Consider the following 25483-nt stretch of genomic DNA (forward strand, 5'->3'; position numbering starts at 1 on the left):
CATCCTGTATTTAGCTGCCATTTAAATTTATTGCTTTTTTTCAAGTATATTGTTCTCAAATTTTTAGCATAAACTTATTTAGTCATATAATAAGTATATAATTTCAATATTAAATCTCATTAAATATAATAATATAGAAATTAAAAACAAATATGTATTTATTAATCATGTGTACAATATTTTTTTTGGCTATATATTATGGTATGTAGTAGTATTTAATAACATTTTTGATCTTATACGTTATTATGTTTTTTTTTTATGTATATACATTGATGCAGCCTTGCATAAAAACCTTGAATATAGTCTATATAACAATGTTATAAAGTTACGATAAAAACACTTAACAGCTGCAAAAAAATGGCCAATTTTACTTTGATGGATATACATATAATGAAAATTTCTATGCATACAGGGTGAATCCATATTAGTGTTTCACCCTGTTAACTGTAATTGAAATTATTCATAAGCAATGCCAGAGTCACATTAAAAATTAACATTTTTAGGCCTAATTTTTGAAACCTAAAATTTGATTAGATTTACCTAGCTAAAGTAACAATAACTTTGTACTTACATGTTAAATAGAGAGGATAGAACTGTTTTATTATATATAATCTATCAAATATCACTTCCGATGACTGAAGACACATATTTTAACGATTAACTCTAAATTTTGCCTTGAATTTTCCATATTCGTTTATTAGACTTTTACTATCTGTATATTCGTTCAGCTAAAATATCCCACCATAGACACTTAGTAATAAATATTATATAAATTGTTATTATAATAATAAATTATGCTAAAATCACAGAGGACAAGGTTTGGACATCACCGAGCTAAAAAAATGTGGATATGGGTTGGTTTAGTACTTCTAGATATTTTTGGCCATACTTTGAGTAATATATGTATTCAGAAGCTATTTCCTATATAATTGATTAGTCCTTATGCCCTTATATAACAACGAGAGAAAACACAAGTTACAATATGCAAAAAGTGGCAAAATCAATGGAATATCACAAAACTACGGTGTTGTCGTGGTTTCGCCGATAATAAGCAATCCACAGTTCGTACCCTAACTCCAGCCTTTTCCACGTGTTTCAACGTTTCCGGATCACTTTCCAGCATGATGATGCACATGAAACTCTTGTTCGTGATTACGTTACGCGGATAAATCGTTTGAGCTTCGAATTTAACACTGAGATCTTCGCAGAAAGCGTCCAATTGTTTGTAAATCTCCGGGTATTGTCGTTTGAGCGAGACGCCTCTGTCTCTCAATTGAGCCTGGACGTTATTGAAGGCAATCAATCTTGCCCGCATACTGGTTTCCTGGGTGGGTAAACGGATGGGTCGACAGGTCAAAATCAGCGTTTCCGGTGTTTCAATATCACGTTCTGATGATGGACCTACTGTTCAAAAAATCATATATAAAATAATCAAAATCAAATTTTGTCATGCTTACCAACAAATTAAGATCCTTGCTTAGACGCAGTTTGGCACATCTGGAAACGAGCTGTCTCTCCCATTTCACAGCGCCAGAGGCCGGAGTCTCAGACACCACGCACAACGAAATGTACAGCACGAATTTGGTTTCCGAGTTGTAGTTCTGGCACATCTCCACCAGCTCCTTGTAGAGCATGGGCCCCATTTCGGTAGGCAACAAATCCTGCCATCTGACAAAGGTTAGTTCTCCCAGACTGGACAGGCCTTCGGCGAGGAACTTTTTCTGCCGCCTCCGGATTGGGATAGAAGCACTTTACTGCTCCCAGACCATGGGAAATGTAACCTCTTCGAGCTATTTTCGATAGTTCTTTTAGGGTGTCCTTTTGGTCTCTTACGGCTTGGATAACCTGTACAATTAAGTTTATTATATAGTAAATAAGTTTAGAAGATCTTTGAATGGCGAAAATTAGAGTGAATTTCATTATGTGTGTAGTAGCACCTCACCAAAGCATAAATTATCAAAACTAACTAGATATTAAATTCTACTTTGCATTGCAGCACAATAAAAAAAGTCAGAAAATACTAGTTTCAAGAGACAATAATCAGTTTCAATCAGAGATTACGTAAACTGTACTGCACTGCAAAGGTGTATGTAATACCATTCTGGTTTCTGAAGACCACCAAACATTATTATGAAAAATAGATAGGAAAGATTGATAAAAAAATATCGATTTCACAAACAAGTTATTAATATAATAATCTCAACATTAATTAAGTTTCAAAGGCTAAGCTGTTTCAGGAGCATTTGGAAGCTTTTATAGAAGCTTTTGGAATTTGTATAGTATTTTGGAAGCTTTCAAAATCTTTTAAGACTTTGAGGAATATTTGGAAGGTTTTTGGACAGCTTAAAAAGCATATTGAAGGTTCTGAAGTTTATGGAAGTGTTATAGAAGCTGTTAAACTGATCTAGAAACATACGGAAGCTCTTAGAATGTTCCAAATGCTTTTTGAGGCTGTTTTGGAAGCTTTTGGAATTTGTATAGTATTTTGGAAGGTCCTAAAATCTTTTTAGACTGCTTGAGGAGTATTTGGAAGGTTTTTGGAGCTTAAAAAGCATATTGAAGATTCCAAAGGTTATGGAAGTGTTGGAAGGTGAAAAGCATTTGAAAGCTTTTAGACTGTTCCAAAGACTTTTGGAGTTTCTATGGTGATTTGAAAGCTTATAAAATGTTTTTAGACAACTTTAGGAGCATTTGGAAGGTTTTTGGACAGTTTGACGGTTCTGGAAGTTGTTAGAAGCTCTGAAAGTGCTCTAAAAACATACGAAAGCTTTTAGACTGTTTTAAAAACTTCTATGCTGCTTCAGGAGCATTTGGAAGAATTTTCAGGTTCTATCAAGGTTCTGGACTGCTTTAGAGGAATTGGGAAACTAAGACGGATCTAGAAATGATTGGAAGCATTTAAACTGCTCTAGAATTGCTTTTAGACTGTTTTGAAATCTGTTGAAAGCTTCCAGATTAGTTGAAAACCATTTGGCGGCTTTTAGACTGTTCTAAAGGCTTTTGGAAGCCTCTATGCTCTTTTAAGAGCTGTTGGAAGCTTCTATGTATACACTGTCTGGAAGCTTTTGGAGTTTCTATGGTGATTTGAAAGCTTATAAAATGTTTTTAGACAACTTTAGGAGCATTTGGAAGGTTTTTGGACAGTTGGACGGTTATGGAAGTTATAAGAAGCTCTAAAACTGCTCTAAAACATACGAAAGCTTTTAAAACGTTTTAAAATCTTTTGAATGCTTCAGGGCTAGTTGAAGAACATTTGGGAGTTAATAGACTGTTTCAAATGCTTTGAATTTCTGCTTCAGGAGCATTCGGATGGTTTAAAGAGCATACTAAAGGACTGCTTTGGAAATTTTGACGTTTCTGGAAGTTGTTAGAAGCTTTTAAACTGCTCTAGAAACATACGGAAGCTCTTAGAATGTTCCAAATGCTTTTTGAGGTTTCTATGATGTTTCAGGAGCATTTAGAAGAATCTTAAAAGACGTTAAAATGTTTACCTATTAAGTCTTTTATACTGTACTGTACTAAAGTACAAATGTATCTAAATATAATTATTTATTATAAATTAGAATTATAAATTCTGATGATAATAAGGATAAATGTGTATCATATTCATGAACATTAAAAGCTCACAACTTTTCTTGAATAAATAAATAAACAATCTTTGAATTGATTATCTTGAAATTGTCTGCACACTTTTCAAAAGTTTTCAAAATTTGTCTGAAGAGTGAGGCGGAGAATTTCTTCCAAAAAAGTATGAATATTTCTTCATATACATCTTCTGAGTATATTATTTATTATGCTTTTCAAAGTTAATTCTCTAGAATCCTTTCACATTTGATGTTAGGTTTCCATATCATTGTAACGTGCCCTAAGAGTGAGTTTTAGTGAGAAGATCTTTCAGTAGATTCAGAATTTTTCACTAACTAAAATGCTCCAAATCAGCCAGTTTCTAGAGAGTTTTGATTGAGAAGTTTCGATTGAGTTTCTTACCAAATGCAGAGTTGTACAAATTTGAGTTAGTAAACACAGAAAAATAGTACTAAACTGAAAATTAAGTAGTTTAGTTGGTATAAAAAATAGACAATAACCTGTCGACACAGAGTACCCATTCTGGAAAAGAGGCAAGTTTTCCGGTGTCGTTCCCAATGGCTGCGACGACACGCCCTTGAGCAATAAGTGTACGAGCAGTTGTGACAATTTTTGAACGATTTGGCTTCTTTGGAACTTGGCAACGCTGTTTTGCCGCAACGCGAATAGCGGCAACGCAGCACGGTGACGGGCATGGAAGGGTCGACGTTGTTGACCGACGCCGGTTCCGAGCCCTCCGAGCGGCGTCGGTATGCGCCGTTGATATCGGCGTCGCTGGAGCGCCGCTGTGGGCTAGTGCTAGCTGACAGTGTCTCTGAAAATTGGTCCCATAAGATGATGACATGAACTTTAGTCCGTTAAAATGTCAACAATTAGTGACTTTAACAATGAAAAAAGCAACATTTAGCTACTAGCCTAATTATAATAACAGCTCAGTGCATAGAATCAACAACTATACATTTTTTGGCACATATAAACAACTTGTAACTTATGATAAAGAAATAAAAAAACTACAGCATCAATAACGGTTTTAGTATAAACATCAATTGGGGGTGTGCTACTGAATCTATACATTGAGCATCGTTTTTAACTTATAATTTCCTTAATTGTGATACAAAACTGATTATAAAATTGAATTTAGAATTAGTTGGCTTGACACTAACATCTAACCATAGAACTAAACGAAAAAGAATGGAAATTAAATCGAAACACTACTTACACATGCCTCCTACCTTGAAGGCACGGACTAGCGGCCCTTCCAGATGGTGGAAGGCCCAAAAGGGAATCCAAGACGTCTTCGAGGGTGGTCGAACTGGGCGATGGTCGTACCCTGGTACCACCGGTCGAAAATGTGGTAATATCTGTTAGAAGGTTGGTTAGTTGTAATATCGGACAGTTTTAGTAAAGTTGTTAACAGTTAAGGGTTTCTTCACTTTTTTCCAGCAGACAGTCATAGCTCTAAATTAGTAGAGATGAATTAAACTAAAAAGCAGCAGTTTTGGATAAATTATTGTGTCAAAAGAAGGAAGAAGAAGAGATAATTACAAATTTGAATTCTTCATAAAGGAAGTCTTCTGGTAATATATAAACATAAATGAATTATTGTGATGCTTACCAAGAATGTAACTGTAACGTTTTTAATATACTTGTTGGTAATGTTTACTTCAGTTACTTTAAATACTAATTTCTATCTCCACAAACTTTAGAGCCATGACCAATATTACCAGTTAATAAAATTTTAGACAAAGGAAGAAAATTGGTTTAGATTAGTAGTTTTTAAAGAGTTAAAAAGCTACCATATTAGTAGGGTTAACAATTAATTAAACTTTAAAATATTATGGATCGTACAGTAATTCACTGATCTGCGTGTTAGTAACAACTTTAAACCCAAAACTAGATTTAGTCAAGTTTAATTATACTATTAAAACCATGCAAAAAAAGCAAAAGAAAGATTAGAACAAAATGAAAAATTTTGCTTACCAATTAAAAACATCCCAGACAAATAATGATTTCGTTAGTCTAGAAATACTGTACTATCAACAAAACGTTTGCACGAATTTTTGTAGTTACTCTCTGTATAACATATCCATAAATGGATTATGTGAACTAAACACACTTAAACTATCAAAGGGTTACTACAAAATTCTCGTGTATTATAAGAGTCCTCTAGGGCCTAGAATCTAGTTATTTAGACTCTCCTAAAATCTAGAATACCTGATAATTTGGAAAGTACTTAGATTAGCAGTTTTGCCCAACTAGAATAATTTTCACGTCAAATTTGCTTTTAATAGACATTTTAGACCTAAACAATTGTAGAATAGTAGAATAGTAGAATATGAGGCCGCATACAGAATCAAGTTATTCGGACTGTCTTCTAGGATCTAGAAAGATCTAAATTTTCTTAAAATTGACATTTTATACCTAAATAATTGTAGAATAGTGATCTGGCGCCTAGAATCTTGTTATTCAGACTGTCTTCTAGCATCTACATTACTTGGAGACGCCAAAGGTACTTAAAATGGCAATTTTGCCCAACTAGAATAATTTTCATTGCAAATTTTCTTAAAAATTGACATTTTAGACCTAAATAATAATATAATAGTCATCTAGGACCTAGCATCTTGTTATTCGGACTGTCTTCTAGGATTTAAAAGATTGAAATCTTGAAAAGTACTTAGATAAATAGTTTTGCCCAACTAGCATAATTTTCAAGGCAAATTTGCTTGAAATTGACATTTTAGACTTAAATAATTATATAATAGTCATCTGGCGCCTAGAATCTTGATATTCAAACTGTCTTCTAAGATCTACAATACTTGGAGACGACAAAAGTACTTAAAATAGCAATTTTGCCCAACTAGAATAATTTTCATTGCAAATTTGCTGAAAATTGACATTTTAGACCTAAATAATAGTATAATAGTCATCTAGGACCTAGCATCTTGTTATTCGGACTGTCTTCTAGGACTTAAAAGATGGAAATCTTGAAAAGTACTTAGATAAACAGTTTTGCCCAACTAGCATAATTTTCAAGGCAAATTTGCTGGAAATTGACATTTTAGACCTAAATAATTATATAATAGTCATCTGACGCCTAAAATCTTGTTATTCAGACTGTCTTCTATGATCTAGAATACTTGGAAACGCCAAAAGTACTTAGACTAGCAATTTGGCCAACTAGAATAATTTCATGGCAAATTTGCTTTTAATAAACATTTTAGGCCTAAACAATTGCAGAATAATGATCTAAGGACTAGAATATTATAGTTCAAATTGTCTTCTAGGATCTAGACGACCTGAAAACTTGAAAAGTACTTAGATAAACAGTTTTGAGAGAAATTGACATTTTAGACCTAAATAATTATATAATAGTCATCTGGCGCCTAGAAACTTGATATTCAGACTGTCTTCTAGGATCCACAATACTTGGAGACGACAAAACTACTTAAAATAGCAAATTTTGCCCAACTAGAATAATTTTCATTGCAAATTTGCTTAAAATTGACATTTTAGACCTAAATAATAGTATAATAGTCATCTAAGACCTAGCATCTTGTAATTGGGACTGTCTTCTAGGATTTAAAAGATTGAAATCTTGAAAAGTATTTAGATTAGCAGTTTTGCCCAACTAGCATAATTTTCAAGGCAAATTTGCTTGTAATTGGAATTTTGGACATAATTAATTCTAGAATAGTCATCTAGAGCCTAAGAATCTAGTTATTCAGACTGTCTTCTTGCATCTAGAATCTTCTACGGTTTTCGAAACTCCTGTTTTCACTTTTTAAAGTTGCAACACCCTGTAGGTGTATATACACATAATTTCAACTTTTTGGAACTATACAGGGTGACTCAAACTTAAATGACAACAATGCTTTCATATAAAAATTTTGTATAGTTCAAATGGATTTTGTGTTTTACACTAATTCTACATGTGAATTTCTGGACACTGGGTAGTCTGTGATTGCATGCAGCTTTCTGCTTTTTCTTTTACAAACCACAAACATGTGATTTACGCAAATTGCAGGTGTGAAAGTTAGAACCACCCTGTACAAGTCTTTAAATTTTTATTTGTGCAGACCGTACGACTACTAAATTAAACTATAAATTAAACAAGCTTCAAAAAGCAAAAGGAAAACATAAAGGAAGGAACTAAAAGCTGATGCAAAAAAAAAAACGTAAACAAAGCATAAAAATAAAACAATTTTATTAATAAATGACATATTTTGTACACTCTTTTTTATATAGTTGTGTAGTACTGAGAATACACAAGAAAATTATTATAGAAACCTTAAAACGACTTTAAGAAATGTGTAAATTTTGTTATATAAATATATTCATAACAAAAACTCTATTAGTAATAACTGTACGCGGATATACAAAATGTGTGTGAGCCTAAAAACTACTTAATAGTGATTATAATAATAAATTTAATATGTCTGTACAAATGGGTGTAATCTTATATTATAATGCCTTAAACAAAACAACTACAAAAGATCTTTTATTGCACCAAAAAGTAGTGATAATAAATACATAGAATAGATGGAAAAAATTAATGGTTGGTAGTGGAACAGTCACTCAATAAAGCACCTTAAACATACATTTACGAACATCCAGTTTAATAAAACAAATTAAAGGAAGAAAAAGTGAAGCAAAGCAATTATATCAAAACCTTCACAATTTACGTTTCGTAAACTATGCGGTGACACATTCAAAATGGTAGTCGAATACAAGGAAAAATACAAAAAAATTTGAAAACCCTAAGGTAGGTTTACACCAAACTAACATTTAGTGCAAATCTAGCTTTTGGTCAATTTTTAAGCTTTTTCCGACTACTAGACGTAAAAAATGAAGCCATTCACACTCGGATTGAAAAGCACCCTTAAAAACGCATACAATAATAAACTAGAACATCATCAGTCCCAAATAACAACCATACAATTTTTGTTTAAATGGTTTAGATACAGTTTCAATTCTAGAAAAATTAAATATAGTCGAAAAAAACTCTTTTTGGCACTAAAAACTATTTACAAAACACAAGAAGCAGATTTAAACCCTCAAAGACTTACCATTACTACTGTGGTTCTGAAGATCTAACCTCAAACTTTGCGGTGGTACCGGACTTTCCGAACACGTCACCGGAGTTTCTGGACTATCCAGAGGTTTGGTACCTACGAAGGAGCTCTCCAACCAACAAAGCTTCTGACTGCCCCTAGGAGAAACTGAACTCGATCTTCTGCTACTACCATCCACATCTTCTACAGAGGGTTTAAGTCCGCTGACGTAGTGCACTATAGCCGACGTGACCTCCTTGATGGAGGTCTGAATTTCCGGATTGTCCTGCTGTTGAACTTGTTTTGATAACAAAGTGCTCGCGAGTCTTTCAGCTGGAGTTCTAGGTCTGTTCAATCTCTCCTGAGACCGCCATCCCATGTAAGGTTGTCTGTAGTTGAAGCTCGACCTCGCAGAGCTGGGGGATATCGACCCGTTAGGTTGTCGACCCTGGTTGAAACTACTCCTAGTGCTCTGGCAAGGTGACGATGCGGTACTGTTCAATTTGGAGGTGCTCCATCGTACAAATGGTTGCGTGGTGGGGGTTGGACTGAGCACCACAGGACTTTGTACTCCCGAGCCTAAAGAACTCAAGCTGGTAGTTTTGGATCCGGTGCCGGTCCATCGAGTTTCGCGGGCTTTTTTGAGCAGGAACCCTTGTGTTGGTACCTGGGAATTCTTGTACCAGTCGGGGACTGTTAGTTTCTGTAAGCTGCGCTGGACTCTCAGTTCGTGTTCGGACATAACTCGTTCGGTTTTTTGGAGTTCATTTTCTGGGGGCTGAAACAACAAAACAAACCGTTAGCTTGGTTTTAGATGAAATCTGTAAAAGTAAGCAAATGTTTGCATGTCTTTTCTAACAAATTTCAAAAATTACAAGCTGAAATTGTTCAAATCTTTCAACATCCTGTATCTCAAAAACAAAACGTCTTACAACCTAGATTTAAAATACACCAAAGCCTCCATTAGCTTTTTGCAAATAATTAATTAATTGTGATGCTAACTAACATAAATAAACCATGAAAACATAGATGGGGTTCCGCCAATACACAGAGTTGGTACGTATAATACAAAAGTTGATAGATCTTTTTCTTCTAACACTAAAATTATATAAAAAGGTGACATTTGGTTTAGCCGTTTTCGAGATATTGGAATTTGAAGATTGTGATTTTATTGTGTTTTAAACTCACAGTTGCCATGGATTTTGATGATTTCAAGGTTAAAAACGGCATTTTCTAAGTCACATGACTGCTCCTGACAGGTGTCAATTTAACTTTACAGTGCGGCCAGCTGCGAATTTATATTGTCACAAAACAGATCATCAGAAGACGTGCTTTCACCATTTCAGTTTCCCCAACTGTTTAAATGTAATTTACAGACTTTTCAAGGTTTAAGATGACATTTTCCTGGTCACGTGACTGTTGTTGACAAGCTTCAGCTTAACTTTACAGTGTTGCTAGCTGCGAATTTAAATTGTCACAATCACGTAACGTGTTTTTACAATTTTAGTTGTCTCAGTTGTTTAAATGTAATTTACAGACTTTTCAAGATTAAAGATGACATTTTCCTAGTCACGTGACTGTTGTTAACAAGCTTCAATTTAACTTTACAGTGTTGCCAGCTGCAAATTTAAATTGTCACGATCACGTGACGTGCTTTTACAATGTCAACTTTCCCAACTGTTGCTAATGTGTTTTGCAGACTTTTGTAGGTTAAAGTTGATATTTTTCGTCATTAAGAGACCGAACGTCACGGTGACGTAATTTGACAGTTGGTCGCTATATTGCTTTGTTAAACGCTACGTCATCGTGACGTCAAACTTGCTCTTGCTTTTTGTGCGATTTTAAAAAACAATAATATGACCGATTTTCAAATGCCAATAATTCGAAAACGATTAAACCAACTAGCTGCCAACTTATTATATATTTTTGGTATCAAAAGAAAAAGAACTTGTCAGAAAATATACAGGGTGTTCCATTAAAAATTTATCAACGTTGAATTTTTTTTTATTAAAATTTTTTGGTAATTTTTGGAGAAGCCCAATAACTTTTGTATTAACAGTTTTTTTCTATCTAAAAAAGTCGCTACAAGCTGTCTAAATATACACGTACGAACCCTGTACATATTAAAAATGGTTCCACTTATCAATAAGATCAAGAAACTCTGTTCACTATATAAGATTATATTTTTAAAGGGATAGTCATTGCCACGTAATCTTTAAAGATACTCGACACCTTTTTAATACAATTTTGCTTGATCCCCTTAACAATGACTGTCAAAGATTAACTACTCACAGACATTCAGCCAGGAAAATCACAGTGGACAAAACTGACTTATTTACATTTGAAACACTTATTAAATCCAAGCTCACTACACTCAAACTGATTTACTGAAATTTAACAATAATTGAAACATAAAAAATTTACCATTGTTAACTGCTTGAATTCTGGTAGTACTGATAGTTTTAAGCGGAATGGAAGTGCAAAATTTCAGATAGTACGAACGACAGACATAATCAAAAAAATCGAAATCTGTTTTGATAAGGCTTATTATAGCAAATATTTAATGTTACTATATTGTTTTTGGCACTTATATCTGATAGGAGGGATCAAGCCACGGTGAAGTTACGTCACCGATTTAATTAGAACATACATTCAAATATCAAAATTTGATAAGGCAAAAGTTTATGGTCAGTAACGACTTAATTATATTACACGGATTATTATAAGTGTAAATTATTAGTATCTTTTCTTGCTAATTCAATATGTTTATATTTACGAGGCTCCAGAGAAATATAACAAACCACTATGATTCAATAATCACAGTGTCCAACATGTTTTATTAATAATGTTTGTCTTATTAAACCATCATTATCCATTTTATGTAGTTTCGTATCAAGTATTTGTTGCAACAGATTAAGAATCTTCCTATTTATGCTGATTTGAGGTTCTTCCCAAGCTTTGAATGGCCCAAATAAGCAAAACTAACAGTTTTCAAAAAGTTGAAGTTTTCAAACAATTAACATCAAAACCAACCAGATTAGGCGCACCAGAACACCTAAAATATGTGGAAACGTCTTTAACAAGTCGACAAAAAAATCAAAAATTGTTTTATTCAATAGTACTACAAATTAGTGAAACTGGCCTTTTTAAGCAGATTAGCTACGTTTTAAAATTAATTAAAAATATACAAGGTACTCCATAAAGTTAGTAAACATCATAGTTGATATGTATATTTAATAACCTCTCGAAAGCTTCTAGAAAAATCTAGAAACTTCAAAATGATCCTAAAGCAGTCGAAAAGCCAAACCAAAAGCAAAGGACATAAATTAAGATGGAAAGTGTAATTTTTAATGCTAAAATTAAAGAAATGATAGTCACAAACTTGAAAATTGATTTGATAGTCCAATTGCAAATATCTGAGTCAATATTCTACGTTTAAAAATTAATTTCAAAGCTTTCAGGTCAATTTTCAAGCTAAAACTGTGATAATCAAAGGCAAAGGACGTAAAATGTGACTTCAAGTGTAAATTTTAAGATTATAATTAATGAAATGATAGTCATAAACCTGAAAATTGACTTGAGTGTCCAATTGCAAGCATCTGAGTCAATTCTCAACGTTTAAAAGTCAATTTCAAAGCGTTCAGGCAAATTTTCAAGTTGGAAATGTGAAAATCCAAGCAAACCCTTCAAAATATGACTTAAAGTCTAATTTTAAAGATCAGAAGCAAAGAAATGATAGTCTCAAACCTAAAAATTAACTAGTAGCCCAATTGCAAGTATTTGAATTAATATTTAGCGTTTAAAAAGTCAATTTCAAAGCTTTCAGGTCAGTTTTCAAGCTGTAAATGTGAAAATCCAAGCCAAAGCACATTAAATATGACTTCAAGTCTAATTTTTAAGACCAGAAGCAAAGAAATGATAGTCAGAAACCTTAAAATTGATTTGGTAGCCCAATTGCAAGTATCTGAGTCAATATTCAACGTTTAAAAGTCAGTTTCAAAGCGTTTAGGTCAGTTTTCAATCTGTAAATGTGAAAATTCAAACCAAAGCACATTAAATATGACTTAAAGTCTATTTTTTAACACCAGAAGCAAAGAAATGATAGTCATAAACCTAAAAATTGACTTGGTAGCCCAATTGCAAGTATCTGAGTCAATATTCAACGTTTAAAAGTCAGTTTCAAAGCATTCAGGCAAATTTTCAAGTTGGAAATGTGAAAATCCAAGCAAACCCTTTGAAATATGACTTAAAGTCTAATTTTAAAGATCAGAAGCAAAGAAATGATAGTCAGAAACCTAAAAATTGACTTGGTAGCCCCATTGCAAGTATCTGAATTAATATTTAGCGTTTAAAAAGTCAATTTCAAAGCTTTCAGGTCAGTTTTTCAAGCTGAAAATGTGAAAATCCAAGCCAAAGCACATTAAATATGACTTACAGTCTAATTTTTTATAATTTTCTATCTTAAATTGTCAAATTTACAGCAATTTAACAGTTTAAGATAGAAAATTAATTTCATACATTAAAACAAATATTTCAGAAACTTTTTTATTGGAAGCGTGGTTTCTGAAATATTAGGATGGTCCAGGACTTTTTGCCCACAGTGTATCATTATCTTAAATTACTGCACAGTCTTGCTCAGAACAGCATAATTTGAGACAAATTCTGACAAAAATAAAAAGACAATATTTTAAAAATTTACTGGTAAACTTACTTGTTCCCACAACATACTCAAGCGAACCCATTGATGGGAGTAAGAATCCTCAAACAGAAACCCAGGCATCTCATACAAAATTTCCATATTTTGATCACTTAAAACTGCTCTTTTTTAGTTTCAACTGCCTGCTTGCACGTTTTATCTGCAGTACTCTACACCGCTGAAGAGCTTTTGGAGCACTCCACTTTGAAAAGCGTAAAAACGATGCTTAAATGGCACCAATTGAGGTAACACGCCTCTATTTATGAGCTCGTGGCGTTTTACACCTTCAGGATAACAGTGTCGTTCAAAAAAAAAATGTTGGCTATTAATAGGAGCTTTTAAGCTCCAAGCGGTTTCCTGCCCTAATTAGGGTGAGATTAGCAATTTATTAAGGTTGGCTACAGCTTCCGTTTTAAGAGCCGCTATTAATATTCGATTAGACTGTGCGATCAATAAAACCCTTCCGGCACGTCACTGACACGTGTTTACGGTCTAATGTGTAACTAAAACTTTAATTGAATAAAAAATATCGCTTTCACGGTAATTTTTTCTAGATTAATCCTTCAGCACTAATTAAATACGGAGGCGTTCCCCCTATAATCGCCCTATATGAATAGATGGTTAATAGAGTAAGTTATAGAGCTGAAATTTAATTAAACTTTACTTGCAGGCTATTGAGTTTTCATTAAATCTTGCTTTACAAGCAAGTGTGTTAAAGAAAAAACTGTGACATACTTATTCTTAGATAATCACCGATTATAAATTCTAATAACGTTAGGTACGTTTGTTTAATAGAAAATTAGAATACGCACAAAGCTTGCATGTTAAGCATATTAAAATGGCTTGATTTTTCATATGGAAAAATTTTACCAATAGAAAAAAAGGAGTTGTTATTTAGAAATCAAATAGTGAAGCGCATTCATGGAAATACCAGAATTTTCTACATATTTGCACTTTAGAAAGAGAATGTCATATTTTTTTCAGTTTAAACTCCAAAGAAAACAATATTTATAAATATTTTTTTATACCCATAAGCAATAATGTTATAAAACCCTGGAATATTGTATAGGAATACTAAAATTCTGCTTTATCTACTCTACTTACTAGTTTGAGTAAATTTTGACTCACTAAAAAACAAGAACGTTCTTGTCACATTGCTTGAACGTACCTTACGAACATTTCGTTAAGAAATAGGAATATAATATGGACAGATTGCAATTAGGATTACTAAGTTTAAACACACCATAGACAGGCTAGAATAAATATAACAAACGCTGAAAAACAGTCAAACTCAATAAAAATTGACTCACTGGATCATGTGCAGCCAATTTTCAATGTCAAAACGTTAAAAACAGTCAAACTCAATGAATATTGACTCACTGGATCATGTGCAGTCATTCTAGTCAATTTTCAATGTCAAAACTGTGAAAATCAGTGAAATTTTATGAAAATTAACTTACTGGACCATTTGTAGTCCTTCTAATCAATTTTTAAGGTCAAAACGTAGAAAAGCAGCCAAACTCAATGAGAATTGGCTCACTGGATCATGTGCAGCCAATTTTTAATGTCAAAACGTTGAAAAACAGTCAAATTTATTGGTAAATTAACTTACTGGACTATGTGCAATTACTCCAGTCAATTTTGAAGGTCAAAACGTTGAAAAACAGTAAACTTTTATGAAAATTGACTTATTGGTCTATGTGCAGTTATTCAAGTCAATTTTCAATGTCAAAACTTTAAAAATTCGTGAAATTTTATGAAAATTAACTTACTGGACCATTTGCAGTGATTCTAATAAATTTTTAAGGTCAAAACGTTAAAAAACAGTCAAACCCAATGAATATTGACCCACTGGATCATGTGCAGTCATTCTAGTCAATTTTCAATGTAAAATTTTATGAAAACTGACTTATTGGATCATTTGAAGTCATTCTAATCAATTTTTAAGGTCACAACGTTGAAAAACAGTCAAATGTAATGAAAATTGACTCACTGGATCATGTGCAGCCCATTTTCAGTCATTTGCAGTCATTCTAATTAATTTTTAAGGTCACAACGTTGAAAAACAGTCAAATTTAATGAAAATTGACTCACTGGATCATGTGCAGCCCATTTTCAATGTCAAAACGTTAAAAACGGTCAAATTTTATGAAAATTAACTTATTCAGTCAAATTAAATCATTCATTCATCTCATTCTCATCAAATTAAATGAAAATTGACTTACTGGTAAGATCAACTTAATAGACTTTTTTTTCACTATAACTAACCTAGTATACAGAGTGAGTCAGTTAATACTACTGGCTACTAATATGGCTGTTACAATTTGAAAAACGGGCACGTGACTTGAAAATTACTAGAATACCAGATAAAAATTTTAACAATTGTCACGTGATAAAAAAATGCAAAAAATGGCAAGTTGCACTTTGAAAATTTGTCACCAACTTAAAATAGCCAAAATAGCAGTCAAAATTTGAACAATTCCCACGTGACCTAAATCTAAAAATACCAGTTGGAATTTGTAATGACTACAAACTTTAATGTGACTAAAAATTGTCGAAAATGGGTTTTACAACTCGAAAAACTGTCACGTGACTTAAAAATGTCTTAAAGCTAATCTAATCAAAAGGACAGTTGAAATTTGAACAATTGTCACTTGACCTAAGTCTAAAAATGGCAGTTGGAATTTCAAGAACTGTCACGTAACTCGAAAAAGTCCGAAATGACAGTTGCAGTTTAAAAGAGTGTCACGTGATCTAAAAGATCTAAAATGGCAGTATTGTCATGTGACTTAAAAATGCTTGTTACCACACATTACTGCATAAGGCCATACTCGCTTTTTTTCCAAAGTGTTGAATTTTTCTTTGAAAGAACATAAGGATTATCACATTCAAACCTATATTTTAAGACAAGTTTGTCATACAAAAATATGTCGTCAAACGCTGTCATTTTGTGATACAGGGTGTCAAAGTAATAGAAATGAAAAAACACTCTGTATCACAAGGGATATTGGCAGAAACTCAAATCTCTAAGTAACCAAAGTAACTCAAATAATTATGTAGGTAAGTAAAAAATAATAAATACTCAATTATGTATTTTATAGAAAATTGATATTGGAAGGTTAGTGAATGATATACATAGATAAAATATTATCATATCAGGAAGTTGTCTTACATAAAAATTATTGTAAGCCAGTAGATAACCGATTACAGTTACGTGTAAAGATCAAGGCTGTACTTGACAATTATTTTTGGATTAAACAATGTACGTTTTACTATCACAATCAGACAAATAAGACGTTTCTCTACTCTCTTAAAACCAACATGGTTTTAACCTCCTCCTCACTTGATCAGCAATTTAGATCTGGCAGTTCTGTTTCATTTCATTTACCGCAATATCTGTCTGCTTTCAAAGAAATTGGCATTTCCAGATGCAAATTCCCCATACTCGAAGATATTTCAATAAACTACAGAACCGTCGTGGGTATTGAATTCAGATCGCTTTCAGGTTTATGTATATTTTCTTGACCGTGCATCTGGTCCTTATTTATAACCGACATGCTTATATGCACCTTTATCTTCTATTCAGTTTAATTGATTCGAATTTACGTAATTTGGAACAGAATTTGTGGGTGGACATGAATGCAGTTTTGCCAAGCATTGAAATTTGCAAATTACTCTGGACAGTACGCCACTGTCCACCTTAATGTATTTTCTGGTAAGAAAATGTGAGTAATCTGTTCATTGTTTATGCTTAGATGTATTTATTATTGTTAGTGAAAGCCTGGGAATGATCGATAGGTCAGTTTATCTTTAACAAATCTACATGAAAGGACAACACAAGGTAATCGTTTTAGTCAGTAGCTATGCTATTATTGAGATTGAATGATACAGGCTAAGTATAAACCAGGATCCATTACATTGAATAATTTACTAATGTTGGATCTTTGAAAAGCTTTTCCACTTTATGTTACCATTCGATGTAAAAGGAATTTTTAATTTTTGGAATCTTAATGCACCAACTAACTAGAAAGTCCTTTCAGCTGATTACTGAAATAAGTGGCCATAATCCCTTGTAAATCTGAAGAAATTTGTTAGTCCAGGGAACAAATGCTCAAAAAAACATTTTCAGTCAGTATTTACGAAATCTGGAGGTTACAGCCCTGAAATTTGCTGTGTAAGCAGTAAATTAACCTTAAAATCCAGAGACGCACTGTATTTCTTCCATAAACAAACCTTACTTCACTGAAACTGTGATCATTATCATTAAAATTGAAAGAATGTGAGTTAAAATGCAATGAAACAAAGTTTCAGTCTGTTTTTTCGAAATTGTTGTAAGACAATGAAATTTGCTGTGTAACCAGTAAATTGATCTTAAAATCCAGAGACGTAGGTATAGCATTTTTTTCATAAACAAACCTTGCTTTACTGAAATTTAAAATCAAAAATGAAAGAATGCCAGTTAAAATGCAATAAAACACAATTTTAGTCAGTATTTTCGAAATTTGGGGGTAACGACCCTGAAATTTGTTGTGCAGGCAGTAAATTAACCTTAAAATCCAGGAACGAACAGCATTTTTTTCATAAACAGCTCTTACTTAACTCAAACTGTGATAAGTCCTTTTGAAACTGAAAGAAAGTCAGAAATGCAATAAAACGCCATTTGAGTCAGTATTTTTGAAATCTGGGAGTTACGGCTCTGAAATTTACTGTGTAGTCAGTAAGTTGACCATAAAATCCAGGCACGTATAGAATTTTTTTCATAAATAGCTCTTACTTAACTCAAACTGTCATAAATTCTATTGAAAATTAAGGAAAATCCGAAATGCAATAAAAGACATTTTCAGTCAGTATTTCCGTAATTTTGAGGTTACGGCACTGAAATTTGTTGTAAAAGCAGTAAATTAACTTTAAAATCCAGGGACGTACTGTATTTTTTCCATAAACAAACCTTCCTTTACTGGAACTGTGATCATTACCATCAAAATTAAAAGAATATGAGTTAAGATGCAGTGAAACACAATTTCAGTCAGTATTTTCGAAATTTTGAGGTTACGGCACTGAAATTTGTTGTAAAGACCGTAAATTAACTTTAAAATCCAGGGACGTACTGTATTTTTTCCATAAACAAACCTTACTTTACAGAAACTGTGACCATTACTATCAAAAATGAAAAAATATCAGTTAAAATGCAATGAAACACAATTTCAGTCAGTATTTTCAAAATTTGGAGGTTACGGTACTGAAATTTGTTGTAAAGACCGTAAATTAACTTTAAAATCGACACACGTACTGTATTTTTTCCATAAACAAACCTAACTTTACTGAAACTGTGATCATTACCATCAAACATGAAAGAATGTCAGTGAAAATGCAATAAAACACAATTTTAGTCAGTATTTTCGAAATTCTGGGGATTACGGCACTGAAATTTGTTGTAAAGACCGTAAATTAACTTTAAAATCGAGGAACGTACTGTATTTTTTCCATAAACAAACCTTACTTTACTGAAACTGTGATCATTAGCATCAAAATTGAAAGAATATGAGTTAAGATGCAGTGAAACACAATTTCAGTCAGTATTTTCGAAATTTTGAGGTTACGGCACTGAAATTTGTTGTAAAGACCGTAAATTAACTTTAAAATCCAGGGACGTACTGTATTTTTTCCATAAACAAACCTTACTTTACAGAAACTGTGACCATTACTATCAAAAATGAAAAAATATCAGTTAAAATGCAATGAAACACAATTTCAGTCAGTATTTTCAAAATTTGGAGGTTACGGTACTGAAATTTGTTGTAAAGGCAGTAAATTAACTTTAAAATCCAGGGACGTACTGTATTTTTTCCATAAACAAACCTTCCTTTACTGGAACTGTGATCATTACCATCAAAACTGAAAGAATATGAGTTAAAATGCAATGACAGACAATTTCAGTCAGTATTTTCGAAATTTCGGGGTTACGACACTGAAATTTGTAGTAAAGACAGTAAATTAACTTTAAAATCCAGAAACGTACAGTATTTTTTCCATAAACAAACCTTCCTTTACTGAAACTGTGATTGAAAATCAAGGAAAGTCAGAAATGCAATAAGAGGGTCATTTCAATCAGTATTTTTGAAATCTAGGGGTTGAAAATGAAATCTCAATAAGTTTTTCGGTGTCTTGTCATCAAAATATCTGCTCTAGAAAGAAAGCGGTTAGTCTGTCAAGCTTTCAGACATTCAAGAGCGGATATCTCGAAAACCATAAAATATATCCAAAAACTTGAGACTTTCCGGTTTTTGGTTCGAAAGTTCGAAATCCAAAATTGCTTTCAAAGCATTATACCTTCTATCCCTTTTCGTTGACTGAACTATTTTCAGGTTTCAGACTGGTTTTCAATGTCTCCATATTAAATAAAATTCTCGCAAATTCATCATATTTAACACAAAATGATAAAGTTTGATGGAAATGGCAGAAACTGGCTTTGAATCTGACAGCAAGTTAATCATTACGTAGCTTCTTGAAATGTTTGCAGTCCTGCAAGTCCCTTATTTTAAACCGATAAATCATTCGTTTATCGTTTGTGTATAAAAATTGATTTTCTTGACCATTATATCTGGTGGTTATGTTGCTTAGTAATTGAAATCCTGACTGAAAATCAATGATTGTAAAGCTCCAGACCTAAAAACACAGGACTAGACTAATGTTAAATTGTGAAGGGAAAACTGCAGCTGTTGTGTTAGTTGTTTTACGGTCAAAAGCTCACACTAAAAACTTTTCTGTTTAAGGCTTACCTATCTACTTTTTCATCGCCTTATATTAGTACCAACCACGCACCTCTCGACCTCCTCATTTAGCTTTAAATGTAGTACTACAAAAATAAATTCGTTTAATATACAAATTGTCGTTTCTCACATGAATTAATATTTAGGTTTGCCTTAAATGGTTAACTAAGACCAGTTGCTTGCATTACGTAAACCGAGTTATTACCAATGGTTAAACGTACTAGACGATGGTTAAAATTAACTTCGTGCAATACGAAAGCTAAAAATAATGCTTTTAATAAACATCTCGGACATGAGGTTTATTTGAAAACGTCCAGAACAAATTCCTGCTCCGCAACAAAGCCAAATAACCCCCTGTTTGCTTTCTGGGAAAACATTAATGTTGGTTATAGTCATAATTCAGGTCAGAAAAACAGTAAATCACAATTTATGATTGTTTTTATGGTCAAGATTTTAATGAAAAAATCAATAAGCCCTTAGGGTTTGTAGGGATTGCGGTTTCTGTGTAATTCCATTTTCAAGAGAGACAATAGGAATATTTTTCTTTGTTCCTACTTCCTCTTCAATACTGTACACAAATAAAGAACATCAGGCATTTGGTTGGTAGTCCCCAATTGTAAACGTGATGCCGGAAATAACGGTGTGACGTTCGTGCGGAACTAATCGCTAAAAAGGGAGTATGCTATTGTGTAATTGAGGTCATAATCGGACCTTAGGGAGTTTTTTTGTTAATTCACCTAGTTCTTGTAAATAATGCCAATGTTCAAAATTTGAGGGTAGATTTAAATTGCAAATGGTTGTTAACCATAGTCCGTTCCATTTGGACAACTTCAATAAATGTATGAAACTTTATATAGTGTAGATGACACAACAGTAAACAAAACAAAATCTTTGGCCGCATTCGTTTTCAAACTCCATGACGTCACGATGACGAAATTTGGCAAAACCGTTAATTGCGTCATTGTGACGTCAAAAACGCTCTGCCCACTCGTTTCTAAAGCTGTCGAAAAAGAAACTGTAATACAGCTCAAATTACAATATCCAGAATTAAAAATTCGTGTGGTTTGGTCGGAATCTAGCTATGACATTTAATGACAGGCTGATAGTCACCTGACAGCTGTCAAAAGTAGTTAAACAGTGCCGCAAAACTGTAAAACATCAAATAGTAGCGTCTCTTTGATGAACCACGCCGCAATTATTAATTAATTCATTATACTGGTGAGTTAAATTGTGACGTTGAATGACAGTTTTAAGACGTTAAATTTGACACTTGACAGCGTCGCTTATAATCAGATGACACTTGTTATAACGAGTAAAACTCATTCAGCAGTGACATGAAACCATCAAATGCAAAACAGTGGTTCCTTGTGTTTACACCTCAATAAAAATTTGATTTGAAGACTAAGTGACACTTCGATGTTATTCTTACGTCACGTGACACCTGTCAACTGTCAAAACTCAGTCAGCCCTAACATACAACTGAAATAAGCAAATTGGTTGTATTTCTTTGATAAATCGAATGGCCATCCTGCAATTTGTATTTATAGCTTCGTAGAGTTAAATTTGTAACAGTTGTGACATTAACAGACACTTTGATATATTTTTTTACGTCACCTGACAGATGTCAAAAATCACGCAGTGGTGACGCATAATTACTAATTGAAAATAGTTCGACCGCTTGTTCCTTAACGTCAAAACTGTCAAATATGGCTCCATGGGTCAGTAAATACAACTTACAGTGCAATTCCTCAAAGAAACACATCTATTTGGCATTTTATACTTTCAGGGTACTGGTGAGTGAGTTTTGAGAGTTATGACAGCTGTCACGTGACGCAAGTAAATTAGTAAAGCGTTCCTTAACGTCCCAACTGTCTAATTTGGCTCCATGGTGCTTTAAATACAATTACCACTGTTATTCCTCAAATTAGCTCCTATTTCTAATTTTACACGTTCACGTCATTGGTGAGTGGGTTTTGAGAGTTATGACAGCTGTCACGTGACACAAGCAAAGTATTAATGCGATCCTTAACGCTCCATCTGTCAAATTTGGCTCGATGGTGCTTTAAATACAAGTACCACTGTTATTCTTTAAATTAGCACCTATTTCTAATTTTACACGTTCACGTCATTGATGAGGGTTTTGAGAGTTATGACAGCTGTCACGTGAAGCAAGCAAAGTATTCAAATCAGACAAATTTTACTCTATGGAGTTTTAAACACAATCTCCAGTGTAATTCTGCAAATTAGCACCTATTTCTAATTTTACACGTTCACGTCATTGGTGAGTGGGTTTTGAGAGTTATGACAGCCATCACGTGATGCAAGCAGACTATTGAAGTGCTCCATAACGTCAGAACTGTCAAATTTGGCTCCATGGAGCTGCAAACACAACTTACAGTGTTATTCCTCAAAGAAACACACATCTATTTGACATTTTATACTTTCAGGGCACTGGTGAGTGAGTTTTGACAGTTATGACAGCTGTCACGTTACGCAAGCAAATTATTAAATTGCTCCTTAACGTCCCAACTGTCAAATTTGGCTTCACGAATCTGTAAAGACAACTTACAGTGTGGTTCCTTCAATAAACACATTATATTACTCACGAGTAGATAATGGGACTTATTATCTATCCAAAACTAGTGAATAATAAGCATATTATCATTAAACAGTCGTAGAAAAATGTAATTATCTACGTGTAGATAATGGTATATTTAACATTATGTAGATTACTCGAGCGTCACTGTTTATTAGCTAGATTGCATCAGGAAATGAGGGACCAGACCATATGGTTCTTATTAGAAACGGTTCCAAATTACCAATAACATTTAAACCTACAGGGTTTCAAATTTCATTTTTCAAACCACATTGAATATTGCCGACAGTTAATTCAACGCAAATAATGGCAAACAGAACAAATTAATAAGCGTTTTTTAGGTGTTTACATTTTTGGACTAAATTAATCGTAAAAACAGCTAATAAATGTCTATTTTGTAAAAAAAAAATTAATTACGTCCAAATCTGAAGATCCAGAATAAGTAATGATAAGTAAAAAAATCTACGTTATATTACGATAGGTTAGGTTTAAGAAAATCTCAGTTATTTAAAAACAAAATTAAAAACTTAAGTTACTGTCGATATCTCAGAAACTAAACAAAATTTGGCAAATGTTTAGAAATCTTAATACGTCATTAAATATGACAAGGTTTAGAAGATACGACCTTGTGTATTAGGTTTATGCAAACTAATTGATTGATGCTCTCAAATCAGAAAAATCTGTAAAAAATTTGGCATTATTTTCAAGAGCTTTTAACAGTCTGAAAAAGCGTTTACTGTTTAAACTAGTGTTTTACTAAAAATACCACAATTTGTATTAAATATCTGAGAAACAGTTGATCCAAGTACATTACAAAATTGAAAATGAAAAAGAAAAATTCCAGATTGTTTAAACGAAATTTTCCAAGACAAAGTTAACTGAAATTTTTGCACACATTTCGTCAACTAATGAGGAAACAGCAACTTTGCGATCTGGGTTAATGGAAATCCTATTCAAATTTAAACTGTGTCTTTCACCAGAACAATAATTGTGTCTACGGGTAAAAAGTCACTGACCCAACACCAAAAACGAAAACTATCTCAACCAAACCACAAATATTATGACTTTAATATAATCCCAGACTGGCAGAGGTCAAGTGGGAGGATGTTTTCATTGTTACGAGAGCGGATCATTGGCAATTACCGCATTCAAACCAATCAACTATAAACTGGAGAGAAAATAGAAACAAAAACGTACATGGGAATCAGTTGCATCGCAAACTAGAGACAAAGAAATGTATCTTTGACCAGATGTACACTTACAGGATACGTTAGGGTTAAACAGGCACAGCAAGAGCGGTTAACACTGTAATGTGTTTGTTATGTAATGACCTCGTTTAAATACTCAATTGCGGAATTGTCTCAAGATGATTGAACTCTCAGTGTGTGTGTGAAAATCACATTTGAGCTTAAAAGCGCCAATCAACTCAAAAAAACACACACACACACATACCTTAATTTTGTGTTTAGACAACAGTATGCACTGTAAGTTGGCAAGGCTGAAATTAAAAAGAAGAAACAAAATCAAAAAGTATTTGATTGTTGTAATTATTGCCTTCAATTTAAACTTTAATGCAACTAAATGCTTTTAGTTTACTGCACGATTTAAGATGTTATTATAGATTAAAACTAAAGGGAGAACCAGAGCTGTTACTTGACACAGTTACGCTAAAAAAAAACCTAAAAGTACGCTATACAAGTTTGTCATGCTTGCATAGAATGTTTAATGCTAGTTGAGTAGGAAACTGAATACAAAGTGGAGTTTGATAGAGCGTTTTATCTTGAATACAGTTTTTTCCAGTGAAAAGTGTCCTTTTTACTTTTGTCGGAGCTTGTTAGTGTCAGAGCAGTTAAATGCAGTCGATAGAGGAGAAAATATAACAAAACAGAGGGGAAGTTTTCTTTGTGTATTGTTGATTTTCGACAAGTTTCTTATTTCGTTTTCCACCGTTTCTGGTGGATAAAATAAGGCTGACTACAGTTGTTCTACAGACATTTTCAGGCCTTTTAACTTTCTTATAGTTTTTTGCTTTTCATCTATTAATCCTCCCTTGGAAGATAAACTTCCAAGTGCTCCAAAAACTTAGTCCAAACTCTCTAAAATCTTCCAGAAAAGTAAACACATTTCCAAAAGTTTCTAGAATATCCTAGAAACTTCCATATTATCCCAAAACATTCGAAAAACTATTCAAATAATTTAGAAGCTTTCAAAACTGCCTAGAAGCTTCCAGAAACCTCTAAAGGGTCCCAAATAGATCTAGAGCAATCTAGAAAATTTCAAATTTATCTAAGAGCTTCCAGAAATCTCTGGACAGTCCCTGCTACTTCTAGAACTATCTAGAAAATTCTAAATACTATGTTCACTGTTTTACGCAAAACAATTTAATGTTTTTTTAATCTTATCATATACTGGATTCCTTACCACAACGGTTGATCTGCCTCTTTTATAAAATCACATTGCGGTCACGTGACTTTTGAATCATAATCCAAAAAATTGTCAAAAATTGGCAAATCTGCATGTGCAGCATTTGCGTGAAGCACAGTGGGTAGTATGTGATTGATGATGTGATGTGAATCTTTCAAGATATTTATTCAAAAATGGCCAAACTTGATTAATCAACTTTGACGCTCTCTAGTGGCCAAACGGGGCAACCTAGTCGTGCCCGCTCAAAGTCACGTGATAGCTCCATTAATAAGCTTTCAACAATCATAAAACTTGTCTATACAGAATGTTTCAAATAAGCGAGTTATTCACGGTTTTTTGTAAAAATGCACCGAAATTTTGT

At 33.1% G+C, this 25483-nt stretch overlaps 2 protein-coding genes across 2 annotated transcripts in view; one reads left to right on the plus strand and one right to left on the minus strand.

Annotated features, from left to right (window-relative positions):
- Nucleotides 1-25483, plus strand: part of LOC145735120 (hexosaminidase D-like) — a 132671-nt gene that overhangs the window by 46063 nt on the left and 61125 nt on the right. The gene's annotated exons all lie outside the window — the stretch shown is intronic.
- LOC145736069 (uncharacterized) overlaps nt 8-25483 on the minus strand; it is a 78720-nt gene continuing 53244 nt past the window's right edge. Inside the window, 6 exon segments of the mRNA XM_081990310.1 lie at nt 8-1397; nt 1471-1718; nt 1720-1845; nt 4086-4399; nt 4818-4946; nt 8652-9414. Coding sequence (XP_081846436.1) covers nt 1001-1397; nt 1471-1718; nt 1720-1845; nt 4086-4399; nt 4818-4946; nt 8652-9414 — 1977 coding nt within the window. The 3' untranslated portion in view covers nt 8-1000.

This window comes from Ips typographus, linkage group LG11 (assembly GCF_016097725.1).
Source record: "Ips typographus isolate SLU linkage group LG11, UJ_Ityp_2.0, whole genome shotgun sequence".
NCBI lineage: Eukaryota > Metazoa > Arthropoda > Insecta > Coleoptera > Curculionidae > Ips > Ips typographus.